A 12215-nucleotide genomic window follows, 5' to 3' on the forward strand; every position below is an offset into this window, starting at 1 on the left:
ACTGACCAAAATGTCACCAATTTTATTAGAACACAGAACAGCATTAAAAAAAAGTAATGAATTGCTTAGTTATAGCTGTGTTTGCCATGTCTTTGTCTCCCTGAGTGCCTGAGAGAGTGGAACAAAATTGCCAGCAGTCACATTACGGAGATAGGTAGACAAGCTGGATGACCCCATAAGTCTTGTTCACATCTCATGTCTGGGCTCTTGACTTGCATCTTAAATGACTTCCATATCAAGGATATTGCAGGGAATCTGCTTTGCCATTCTAAAGGGTTTCTGCCAAACTGAGATGGAATGATGAATGCTTTGTTCTACCTGGCACATCTGGAAAAACAAAACCCACCCCTCCACCTCCTCCCCTTATGCCTGGAGTTACTGTTTGAGACACCCTATGAGGGAAGGTGTGCACTAAAGAAACAGGCAGGAAATAAATAAATTTAAAAAATCTCCAACACCAGAACTGTTTATTCCCTTGACATGCGACGACTCCTTGACAACCACAATTCCTGCTCTCTCCCAGCACGCGCCAGCCCAGCTCCCCCTCTGTCCCTGTCACTCTGGAGTGATGCGGGGTGGCGTGACACAGCAGGAAAAGAGACCGGTTCACTGTGAGACCTGCTACTCACTCTCTTACAGTGTAACGGCCCCCCTTCCAGCCGCACTGCTGCGGGCAGCCGCTCCCCGCGGCGCCAACCGCGCACAGCCCTGCCGCTCCTCGGCACAGGCACAGCACAGGCTGTGGAGAACCACCGGCCCCTTCTGCCTCACTGCAGGCCTGCCCACCTCAAAGGGCAGTACAGACACTTGAGGAGCTCCCATGGCAGAGGGCAACCACAATGGGTGGCTTGAAGGTGCACTGTGACTGCTCACATCAGCTCCCTCTCAGCTCTCTCTGTGTCCTGCACTTGGAGCATGGACACTGAGGACACTGCATGCAGGGCAGCAGGGATGGAGGATGCAACCCCTGCTCTTCCATTGCTCGGGATGTCCAAGCAAAAGGTTTCTCAATTTCTAATTTCCACTGTATTTTCAAACAGAACAGCAATCAGGTTTCTCCTCTGCTGTTCAGTTAGAGCACAACCAACAGGTTTCACCTGCAAAGGCACTGTGAGCAGCTGAAGAAATGAGTACCAGATGTACATACCTGCTTGCTGGGCAGTCTGGGGGATCTGTTGACTCCGCTGTGCGTTGTACTGAACTGAGGCAATGGGTCTGTACTGCTGAGTTGTTGAGGTAGGGTACTGACCAGATGGGTAATAATACACTGGCATCTGCAAAGAAAGAGAACAGTAAACTCCAGAGATCAAAGATTCATAAAGTAAAACAAAACAGGGAGGGGGAGCAGAAGTTCAAATCAAGCATATTAGTGGTAATGGCATTCAAGAGAAGAGGTTTGCCTCCTGTCTCTTCAAGAATTGCTGCTTGCTTTCAGCTGTGCAAGGAAAAGGACTACAAGTGCCCACATTTATTTTCAGATACTTTAAGAAATAAGAAAAAAAAAAAAAGAATGCTAATTTAAAGAGAAAAAAACAGAGGATTCATAAAAAACTACATATATATACCAAAGAAAAAAATATCACAGTAACATTTTATCATAGTAACATACTGAAAGCTGCAGAAAAATAGATGCAAACAACACCTTCCATATCAACATAACACATACAGACAGCATGTTGAACCATTAAAGGAACCCTGGAGAAAATGGTCCAATCAAAGCAAGGAATGGCTTGGAGCACAAATACATAGAAACATGGTGGAGAGCAAGATGGAGTGTGTGCACCCCTAACACTTGTAAGGAAATGATCAGATTGATGCTTCTGTTTAACATGTACATCCCTCCTTACATGAACATTTCCCTCTAAAGCCTTTCTTGCTCTTGTTGTGAAAACAATCACAGTTCAAAAAATAATCATAGCTGTTTTCTTGCAGGAGCTGAGGATAGGCATTAAGTCAGGAAGTTCTGCTAAATGGACATCTTTTTTCTTCTATTATTACTGTCATTACAGAGAAACGGGTACTACATCTCCTTATCACACAGGTGAGATGATGATGACTGCAGGAAAAGATTTTTTCCTATATATGCCACACCACTGTTACAGAAACATTTGAGTTAAACAGCTTCCAACTGACCCTTCACAAGTTCCAACTGACCCTTCACAAGTTCAAAGCACTCAAAATTTTTCATTTTCAGCTGTCAGGGATACTTTAGGCATCTGATAGAGTTTGGCAATATATGGTATGAACAGACTGCAGAGGGATACAGGCTTGGGAGAACATTGCTTCTCTCTCAACTTCTGCCACAGCAGTCAGCATTTCTTAATAAAATTTTTTTCTCACTTTGTGCATAGCATTTATCCTACACAGACATATGCACAGAGTCAGACCAAGTGCTTTTATTTTTTTCATGCAAAAACAAGAACTATTTTTGCCACTTTTATCTGCATGGAAGAAATATTCCTGATACAGATAATTCAATTTGATCATCCATAAAGTTAGCAGAGTAAAGAAAACGACTGCTAGAACATCTTAAGAGAGATCAGAAATTCTCCTTGGAAAATATCCAGTCTCAGATGAGGAAAAAAAATGGCATCGACACAAAAGACTAGACAAGAATAGGCTATGGATTGCTATTTGGGCAAATAGAAGCCTACTGAATGGGTAACTGTGGTGGGAGAAGGATTAGGATTAACAAAGCTGGACTGGGAGGTGTCAGTGAAGTTAACCCTGCAGACCAACTGACAGTCAACAGCATCTGTCAATCAAGAGGCTGAACACCCATCCATTCTTCAAGGATGGGTGTTAATTTCTTTTTCTATTAATTTTCTTTTCAAACAATTGATTTTTCTCCCCCCTCTCTCTGCTTATATCAGCCAAGTCAAACAAGTATGAGAAAAACAAGGTTTTGACTGGCAAATGCTGTAAGCTACCCTCCCTCCAGACGATACCAAGTGACACCTAATGGATAGTGCCTGCCATTTGTTTTGTCAGTGACTAATGAAACAAAACCAAAATGCCTTTGTAGAATGGACACCACCATTAAGAATTTGCTTCTCTGCAAAGAAAAGCCACAAGGAATAGGAAGGTGGGCCCACACATTTAAGGCACAAAATCATTCTTTCAGCAGCATAAACTGTGGATCAGGAAAGTTTAGTGTGATAAACTCATCTCGTGGACAGCTGATTGCTCTCAGCAACACTCTGCTACAAGAGGCTTGAAAGAAATGAGGAGACCCACTCTAAGTCTAGTCAATGCAGATATTTGATCCAGCCTTGGAGCAGGGGAACAGAACAGACATTCTTTCAAATATTCTTTATTTTCTATTAACATATTCTACAAACCAAAGAATATTAAACCCCTGTGGAAAAGCTCTCACTTATCCTGCCTGCAGCTTAATATCACTTAAAGGATTTATTTTATCTACCCTCCACTTCCTCATTTTCCAGTGCAGACAAGCCCCTAGATATTTGAAACAACATGAGCATTTGGCAACAATAAGAATTATCTCTTTGGAAATGATTCAGTTGGGATTAACCTTAAAACATAACCTGAAGAATCTAAGTTTTGAAGTCAGGTTCATAGTTGAACCAGCTGAGCAAAAAAATATATACACTGAAGCATACACTCCTTTATTTTTACCTCAGCATTGGTCAAAGGGTTCTTTCCCTTGCTCTCATTTTCTCAATTCATTGGAGTACATTTGTTATGCAACCCACTTTAAAAGTTTATGAGAGCGCAATCTATCAGCATGAAAAAAATGTTAGTAGTAGAAGGGTAAAAAAAATATTTCACTTATAAAGATTAATTAAAGAATTGGATATCAGTTATGCACACATGACATGGAAACAAGAGGTTTGGCTTTTGATGGGATTTGTTCTTTTGGTTTTGTGTCTATGTGTGTTTTGTTGTTGTTTTTGCTTTTGTTAGCTTTGTTTTTGTTGGGTGAGGGGGCAGGTTTGTTTTTTAAAAGCTCACACATTAAAAGAAGGGCTTGGTGTAAAATATAGACATGATCTAAAATAGGTCTTTTATGCTTGAGGGGCTTGGAAGGATCCATTCTCATTTATCTTGAGTACATCTCTGTGTCAGTAGTTGAAATGTCATTTTTCCTTTCTGATTCTACTTTGGTGAACAGTGGAATTAGAGGGATCAGAGATAACAAGTATCACTTACATCATCTGCTCTGATCCTCTTGAATTTTTTACCTTCTCATCACATCAGTGTTACTAAAACGTTTACTTATGTGCTCTTCAACAAAAAACATTACATTTCTGTAGCAGCCAGCCAACATGCCAAATTATACTTGAGTTGAATTCCCATGTGAAATGCACAATCCAACCTTCAACCTTTTGCTTGTAAAACATTTTATTTACAGAACCAGAAGGTTTCCATGGCACTAACAAGCATGCCAATGAAGCTGTATGGTTACCCTAAAACTAAAATAAATTTACCAAAAAAATGCACTTCTAAGACTATAACCGAAATAAATGCCACCTCTTTTAGTCTAAAAGCACAATTTTTGGTCTTAATCCTTGACACTGTGAAAAACAATTTTTAGTATGATTTTTAATAATTACCTTGTTTGTAGGCTGACCATTCCCCTGCATTCTAGTTTTTCTTTCCTATACAACACTTTAACTTAAATTGCAACAGGACTGGGCGTGTCATTTCAGAGACACTCATGAAATGGCACAGTCAGACATTACTTTCTCCTCTTTTTAATGCGCTTAGTCCCTAGATGATGTGCAGAGACTCAGTGCAGCACTGGTTTCCTGCTTTGTTCTGTCCATACAGAACAGCCTGGAGCCATTATGGGGCTGGGTGTCTCCCTGGCGGCTCTCCAGCAGCACCCATGAAATTCACCGGTACTCTGTTTATTTTTGTTTATTTCCTCATGGCACGGTCAGGAGTCTAAACACACTTCAGGATGATTTTACTTTCATAAACTGCCCCTCTACTGGCTTACAGCTCGATTCAGCCACTGGACTGGTACTCTACCCTCTCTTAACAGTGCTGATATCCAGACAGGTCTGGACTAGCACCTCCACCCAGCTGCTGGCACCATAGCTAATGCCACTGATACAGCCACACAAATGGGAGTGAGGAAAAGAGAAACCCCAGTGATGCACGGATACATGAAGGTGCCATTTCTTCCCAATATCTAACTGACAGGGATCAGTCATTCTTCAAGGTCTTTTCCCTTCCTCCCTGCACCCTGCATAATAATTACAGTAGCAGGTAACCAAAAAAAAAAAAAAAAAAAGCCTTGTAAGATGTCCTCCATTATAATTTTCAAAGATCATCAAGGAAAGCCCTGCTCATTTGCAGTGACTCCCCAACCTTCTTCATAACAAGTTTCCTAGAGGAGATATGCTATGAATACAGATTTTGTCTTCGGGTCATTACAGACTCTCAAGGAGAAGGCTTCTGCAAAGAGTCAGATGATTAAAGATGACACAAAATTAATGATGACACAAAACTAATTCAAGTGAAAAATCCTTCAACATGTTAATTACATCTCCAGGCCTCTCCAAGAATTCCTGCCATCTCACTTTTGGATATCATTTTGCCAGTATACCTTCCAGAATGAGTCAGAGGTGAAAATAACTTTTCAGGGAGGATATCCCTTTTCCATTGACATAATATTCATATTTTTTCCACTTCTTCATTTGCAGAGGCGAAGACAGGCATCATTGATAAAGTACTACAAAGCAGAATGTGGACCCTTGTTAAAGTATTTGGTCCATAAGTGCTACAGAAAAACTATCAGGAAGAGAAGAAAACTGAAAATAAAGAAAGCAAATATATATATGTTCAATATCCATGACAGAAAGCAAACTGGCATTTGCTGCTAAAAATCCCTTTCAGAAAACCCTGGGTAATATTTGGGATTGGGGTTGGTTTCTTTGTTGTTGTTGGGGTGGTTTTTTGGGGTTTTTTTTGGTCTTTTTTTTTTTTTTTTTTTTTTTTTTTTGTTTTGTTTTGTTTTTTGGTTTTTTTGTTTTTCATTTTTTTCCTAATTGGCTGAACAAGCAGAAATCCTTATTTTCAGTTTATTAAATTATGACTTTGTTGTCAAGCTGGGGGATACCTGTAATGAAATAAGAAGCAAAAAAGAAACCCAAAGGCTTCTTTCACCACTTCTTAGGCAGGTCATTTCAAACTCAGTCTGCTTCTGCTTTAATACAGACTAGGAGAAAGAATCTTGGGGAGCAGCTGTAGACCCACATTTAACTGAACTTTAATAGAAAAGCTACTAATTTAAATTAGTACTATTGGATGTGTAGGCTTGAAGCATTTTTTTCTCCTCCTTTCAGCTCCCAAAGGAAATTATCACACTCACAGAATCTCCACCCAAATTTTCACTGCTATTTTCCAACAGCATTCAGGGTATCACAGCCAACCTTATCAGCACAGCATTTACAGGAACTAATTAGCCATTAAAGTCATGCCACTTTTATACTGGTATAAATTCAATAGCAACATTTAAGATATAAAAGTGCTTTTACATTGATTGCATTGCATTGATTAATGCATCATATAATGTTTTGCTTCCATTACCGTCTTTAATGCTTTCTTTTTTCTCAGAGCCTGCCTCAGACCACCTGCTATGGTGTCTGAGAGCAGCCTTACTATTGCATCTAAGCCCCAAAGAGTAACAAAGCTGACTCAGACTGACAAAGCCACTGCCACAGAGAAGCTGTGCCACGGGCAGGACGAGGATTTGGGATCTATCTGCCCATGTACAGAAAGCTAAGCTCCCAGGGCAGAAGATCTACTATTTCCCAGGGATTCCCTCTTATTTTTTTATAGGATGGATTCCCTATTTGCCCTACATGTACTTAATGTGTATCCAAACCACCTTCTAGGACTGAAGTGAATGAATAAAAAGTTGAAATGCGAATCAGAAGCTCCCATCTGTGCATGCAGATGCAGAGAGTGGTTGCCCTCTCTCCCTTCTGGCAGAACAAGGCCACTGTGCTTTCAAGTGATAGGGGATGGGCAGCAGACACTAAACCCTGCCATGCCCTCCTCCACAGGGACCTGACAAGGATTTTTTGAAACAGCAACAAGCTGGAGATGGATGTTATCTGCAGAACTAGAGGAACCTGACAGCACTGAATTTCTCACCTTTCTACACTTCCCCCCGAGGACAAACCATTCCACAGCGAAATAACTGAAGCTGTTGCAAAGCCAAAAGATATTTTTCTCCTGTCAATTAACTTTCCACTGTGTTAAACTGTAGGAGGAAAACAGCTGGAGAATGGACAGAGACATGGTGACCATTAGACACACCAGCACTGGTCCTAGAGCAGCCTGCACATGAAAAGGCACCTCCGCATCACTTGGCCGGTGGAAAAGTTAATCTGCCTCTAAGTAACACCAGTATAAGGATTAATTTGGAAAAGAGCTTCACCAAGTAACACTGCACTGTGCTGAGTGAAAACCCTGTGCGTGCAGGGGTGAAACACAGTGCTCCCACAGCAAGGCTCAGCCAGGGGCAGGAGCAGGGGGCAAACCCACCCAAAGCAGCCTATGCAAGGCCAGCCAAGGCAGGTCTAGCAGAGACCCCAGGGTGAACTGGGGGGGTCACCTGAGGGGGTGAGGAGCTGCTGTGGTGTCCCTGTCAGGACAGGCAGCACCATCCTGCAGCCCACTCCACTCCACAGCAATCCCAGTGCCTGCTGTGGTGGCAGCCTGTGACATGGAGGTGCTCACAGTTACCTGGTTCACTGGAAGTGTCCTGAGGCTGGATTAAATGATGCTGGAAAACACTGAGGGCACCTGGGGGTTGTACATGAGGACTAAAGCCTGGACAGGCTATACTTAGGACACACAATGTAGATGGATTCATTAGAAAATTTTGCTCTTTAGGTCATGTATTTCTCCCAAATTTTAAAAAACCACCAAACCTGCTACATTTGGCAAACTGTGAAATATTTTCCTCGTGATATTTTTCTAGCAGTATTTTCAATTTTTTGTAAAAGAAATCACATTATATTGAGCTTCATCTCCTTCAAACTTGTTTTTTCCAAGCCTTCTTTCAGAAAAAATAGCTGCACATTTTTTAACCACAGAAATTATGGATTGCACAGTCAGCATCCAAGAGTCCTCAGATTTCTTTTACTGTTAATTAGTGATCTAATTAACTAGATCCTTAGCCCACTTAAAACATCGTAACAGTAAAAATTCTTCATTCCTATGTCAATATCAAATTACATTAATAAACATAAGTGGAAATTTTCAGTGAGAAGCAGTAAGCAAAAACCAACCAACCAACTAACCACTTCCAAGAAGGTTTATAATGAAGTTACATTAAAAGAAATGGTGAAGTTTTTTACTTCATTTTTACATTTTTTCTTCCAAAGGATAATATGAAAACAAGAGAAATGCTATTAATACCATTTAAAGTAGAATTTAAATGAAGTTATTTATAATTGGATAAAGAAATTTGTCTTTTTAATGTGTATGCCTTGAAAATTGGCCAGAAAGTCATCTGTGCGTTTTACTTCTTGACAGTAATCACTTTCAATATTCTGTAAGGGTACCCAGGAGACAAGCAGAGATGTTTGGTAGTGAACAGTAAAACATAATCAGTCTTCAGGAAGACAGTTAAAATTACTGATCTGTGACACCTCACATGTTCAAGTCAATTAAATATGATTAACGACTACCTGGGCTGATGTGCATTTTGCTCTTTTGGTACCTGCACAGGGAAGGAGGAGTGTGGGCATTTACTCACCCTCCTCCTTCCTATTCATGTGCAGATGTGTCACAGACTAGGAACATATGCTCAGAAAGCGTTTTGCAGAGAGGGAAGGAAACGATGGAACCCAGGAAACAACAGAGTCCCCTGCTGCCTCAAGATCTGCTAAACTTTTAGCAGGGGAAAAATAAGAAACGATCTGTAATTTCTGTTCCCTCCCTGGTGCTGTGAAGGGCAGGGCGCCCAGGGGCAGCGGGGCTTTGCCTACCTGAGCAGGTGGCGGTGGCTGCTGCACGAAGCCCTGGGGCGGCGGCTGCAGCACCTGCTGGGACACCGGAGCTCCTGATCCCGTGAAGCCGCCGGGGGGAAGCTGCTGGCTCGGGGAGGCCATGATGTAGCCCGTCTGCTGGGCAGGCTGCTGCAGCATGGGCGAGGGGTACACGGGGCCGGAGGGCGACTCGGGGTTGTCTCCCGACGACTGACGGCTCAAGCTCATCTGGCCAAACTGCGCGGTCATGTCATCGCGCTGCGGGGCACAAGGCAGGAGAAGGGGACACAGATGTGATGCCTGCAGCAGGCACGTGAGTTAGCAAAACAAAATAGGCTCAGAGAGTGAGGGGGGGAAGCAATCGCTCGGCTCCGATCCATGCCAAACTTTGCAAGGATCTCAGCAAAAATGGAGGCAATTAAAATGAAAATCACTCTAAATGCTTTGACAAAGACTTCCAGACTGCAAGGTGAATGGCATCATTTGGCAAAAAAGCCAATTATTTTGGCTCTTTCCCCCTGCCACCCTCACCTTTAATTCCAAAATGACAAGTGAACTTTACAGTGTTCAAAAGAAGACATTTTAAATGTAAAGGGCATGGAAATAACATTATGGATACCTCTATCCTCAAATACAGAATTTGTCAGCCAAACACATGCTGGTAATTTCATCTGTTTCAAACTGATCCCAAGAGGAATTCAGTAGAATTCAGCTGCAGATCTTTCCCTTTTTGGACTCCTTTGAAAAGCCAAGGTTGTAAACATAGAGAAAGTTAAAAGAAAAGCTAAGCCTAATGTTACTGTTTCAAGGCTTTTTATTCAGTGTTGAAGAGAAACAAGTTCTACTATTTGATTGAAGGGGAAAAGAAAAAAAAATCTGTGGTAGGATAAACGTACCATAGAAAGTTAATGGACCTAAGCTTCATTACATGCTAGTAATAATACATGCATTCTGAACTGTATCTGTTCATTCTTGCAAAAAGATTAATACTATTCTATGCTCTCAAGTTCATTCTGTGAAGGTCAAAGATTTACAAGTGTGGGTGTGGTTGTAGGCATCTTTTGTGCCCATATCATAAGACTTTTAAATACTCAAGTCAAACTCCATTGTGTATTAATATGCCAATTACAGATAGGAAATAAGCACCACAAAAATGCTCTTTTTTCAAAAGAAACCTCTTAATATCATTAGCAGCCCTGTGATATTTATTCTCCAAAACCATCCTGCACATGCATTTAATGTCTGGAAATGTCAAAATGTGTTAAAAACAAAAAAAAACCCAAAATAAAATAAAAAATTTGCTTGTGGAAAGCACTTCTGGGACTCACCCTCACACAGAGAGACTCACACTCACAACTGAGAGCATATGTCATGGATCAATGTTTAAAACACTACTGACAGATCATCAGGTGGTCTATGGAAGTAATGCCGTTAACTTTTCTGTCATTCTACATTCATACTCAGACACATGAGTTGTCTCTGTGAAGTTGTTCCTTTAGAAAGCTAGGATATTCATTATCAGAATGACAAATGACTGCAAACAGATTCTGCAAGAGACCTCATTGAGCCAGGAATGCCTCTAGATTGTCACAAAAGAGAAAAACACCTTCAAACACATATAATCTATGTAGCGTTTGTAAAATGTAATGTGTATTGAAGATAGTCATTCAGATGAAGCTTCCCTATTAAATTAACCAATAAAAATATTAGCTTTCTTGTGACTGTAACTAGGGCAACCTGATATTCCTGCAACACACTTTTCAAGAGAATTAGCGCTAAGATATGCAACTTTTGTTCAGCATGGAATATTTCTTTTCCTTCAAATGATATCACTAGTTATTTATAACATTATTTTATCTGCAAGGACCCATTCAGCTTTGTTTACATATCTTACTATAACTACGTGATATTGGGAGGAAAAAAAAATCAATCTTAAACAAGATTACTAGACAAAGAGTGAAAAACCACAGAAAAAAAATCTTGTGGTGCCTCTTTAAAAGGTCAGTTTCATTTCAGAACAGTATAATCTTAGCCCTGTAAGCACCAAGCCAGAATCAGACTCCAGAAGAACACTCTATTTATTTTCATTATACATGTCCATTGGTGCATTGTCATGATGTACAGCACACCACACCTTCTGCAGCTGGTTCAGTGCTACTCTCCTTCCCAAGTCCTCTGATATCACCAAGGAATAAATCCAGGCAGTGGATTTAGTATATGGGTAAAAGAATATAAAATAAAAATAAGTGTTTTCTTGAGGTCTCTTCTCCTGTCTTTGCGGACACAAAAGAGGAATAACTCAAATCTCAACTATTCAAGTTAGCAATTTAAGGTCACTTGGCATTAAGTGAGGAGACATAAGCTCCTACCAGCAGGCAGAACAAAATATTTTTCTGGAGGGTCTGCTAAGCAGGTAGAGAGCCTTGCTGTTCCCTAACCCTTCGGGTTAGGGAACCAGAACCAGTGGGAATGCTCGTACAAAATGCCTGTCAGTACCCAAGCATAAAGGTGAGCAGCTATTTAGACAGGGCTGTCATGTGGGGCACCTGTTGCAGTGCTCCCCAGAGGCTCTTGGACACACATACTCACACCTCCAACTTCAAAGAAAAAAAAAAGAAGTAAGAAATATTTAGTACCACAGAAAACTGCTGTGTTGGAGAGACTGGCAGGAGATGCTGGGGAGGATAAGAAACTGCTGGATATTGGACTGACTGAGAAGATGGCTGCATTGTCTGAACAGGCTGCAAAACAAGCAAAGGGAAAGACAATAAATTCCACCAGAGAAAGATAACAAGCACCATCATCACCACCTTTGTTATTGAGAACAAAGACCTCAAACACAGCTCTGAAAATACAGGTGACTCATCACCAGCCTGAGTACAAGAGGTCAAGTACTGAGATTTTAGTCTTCATTTTAGCCTTATACCAAACAACTATTTATTACTGATATTTCTGCCTCTTTTTGTGGATTTGGTGGCTGTTAGATTAAATATAGCCAGAGCTATCCCCTCTTACTCGTAATATGAGGCAAAGCCAAATTATGATTCCACGTTTAATTTGCAGAGATAAAAATGGAAAGCAGCATAGCATAAGTGTCTATTTGAATTTCGCTGTTAGTGACGGATTTAACTCCAAGTGTGTCACAGGCAAAGGAATAATGATTGTAAAGCTGCTTTGGGAGAACACAAGAGTTTAAAAAATGACAAAGAACAGACTGTGAATTACCAACAGACAGGCCAT

The 12215-nt window shown here is 40.9% G+C and overlaps 1 protein-coding gene across 20 annotated transcripts in view; it reads right to left on the minus strand.

Moving 5' to 3' along the window:
* ARPP21 (cAMP regulated phosphoprotein 21) overlaps window positions 1-12215 on the minus strand; it is a 142666-nt gene that overhangs the window by 35480 nt on the left and 94971 nt on the right. For all 20 annotated transcript variants that reach the window (XM_058041494.1, XM_058041510.1, XM_058041562.1 and 17 more), the window contains 3 exons: window positions 11612-11716; window positions 8976-9233; window positions 1148-1274 (listed from right to left, as the gene is read on the minus strand). In XM_058041494.1, coding sequence (XP_057897477.1) covers window positions 1148-1274; window positions 8976-9233; window positions 11612-11716 — 490 coding nt within the window. The remainder of the gene's footprint in view (window positions 1-1147; window positions 1275-8975; window positions 9234-11611; window positions 11717-12215) is intronic.

This window comes from Melospiza georgiana, chromosome 1 (assembly GCF_028018845.1).
Source record: "Melospiza georgiana isolate bMelGeo1 chromosome 1, bMelGeo1.pri, whole genome shotgun sequence".
Classification (NCBI taxonomy): Eukaryota; Metazoa; Chordata; class Aves; order Passeriformes; family Passerellidae; genus Melospiza; species Melospiza georgiana.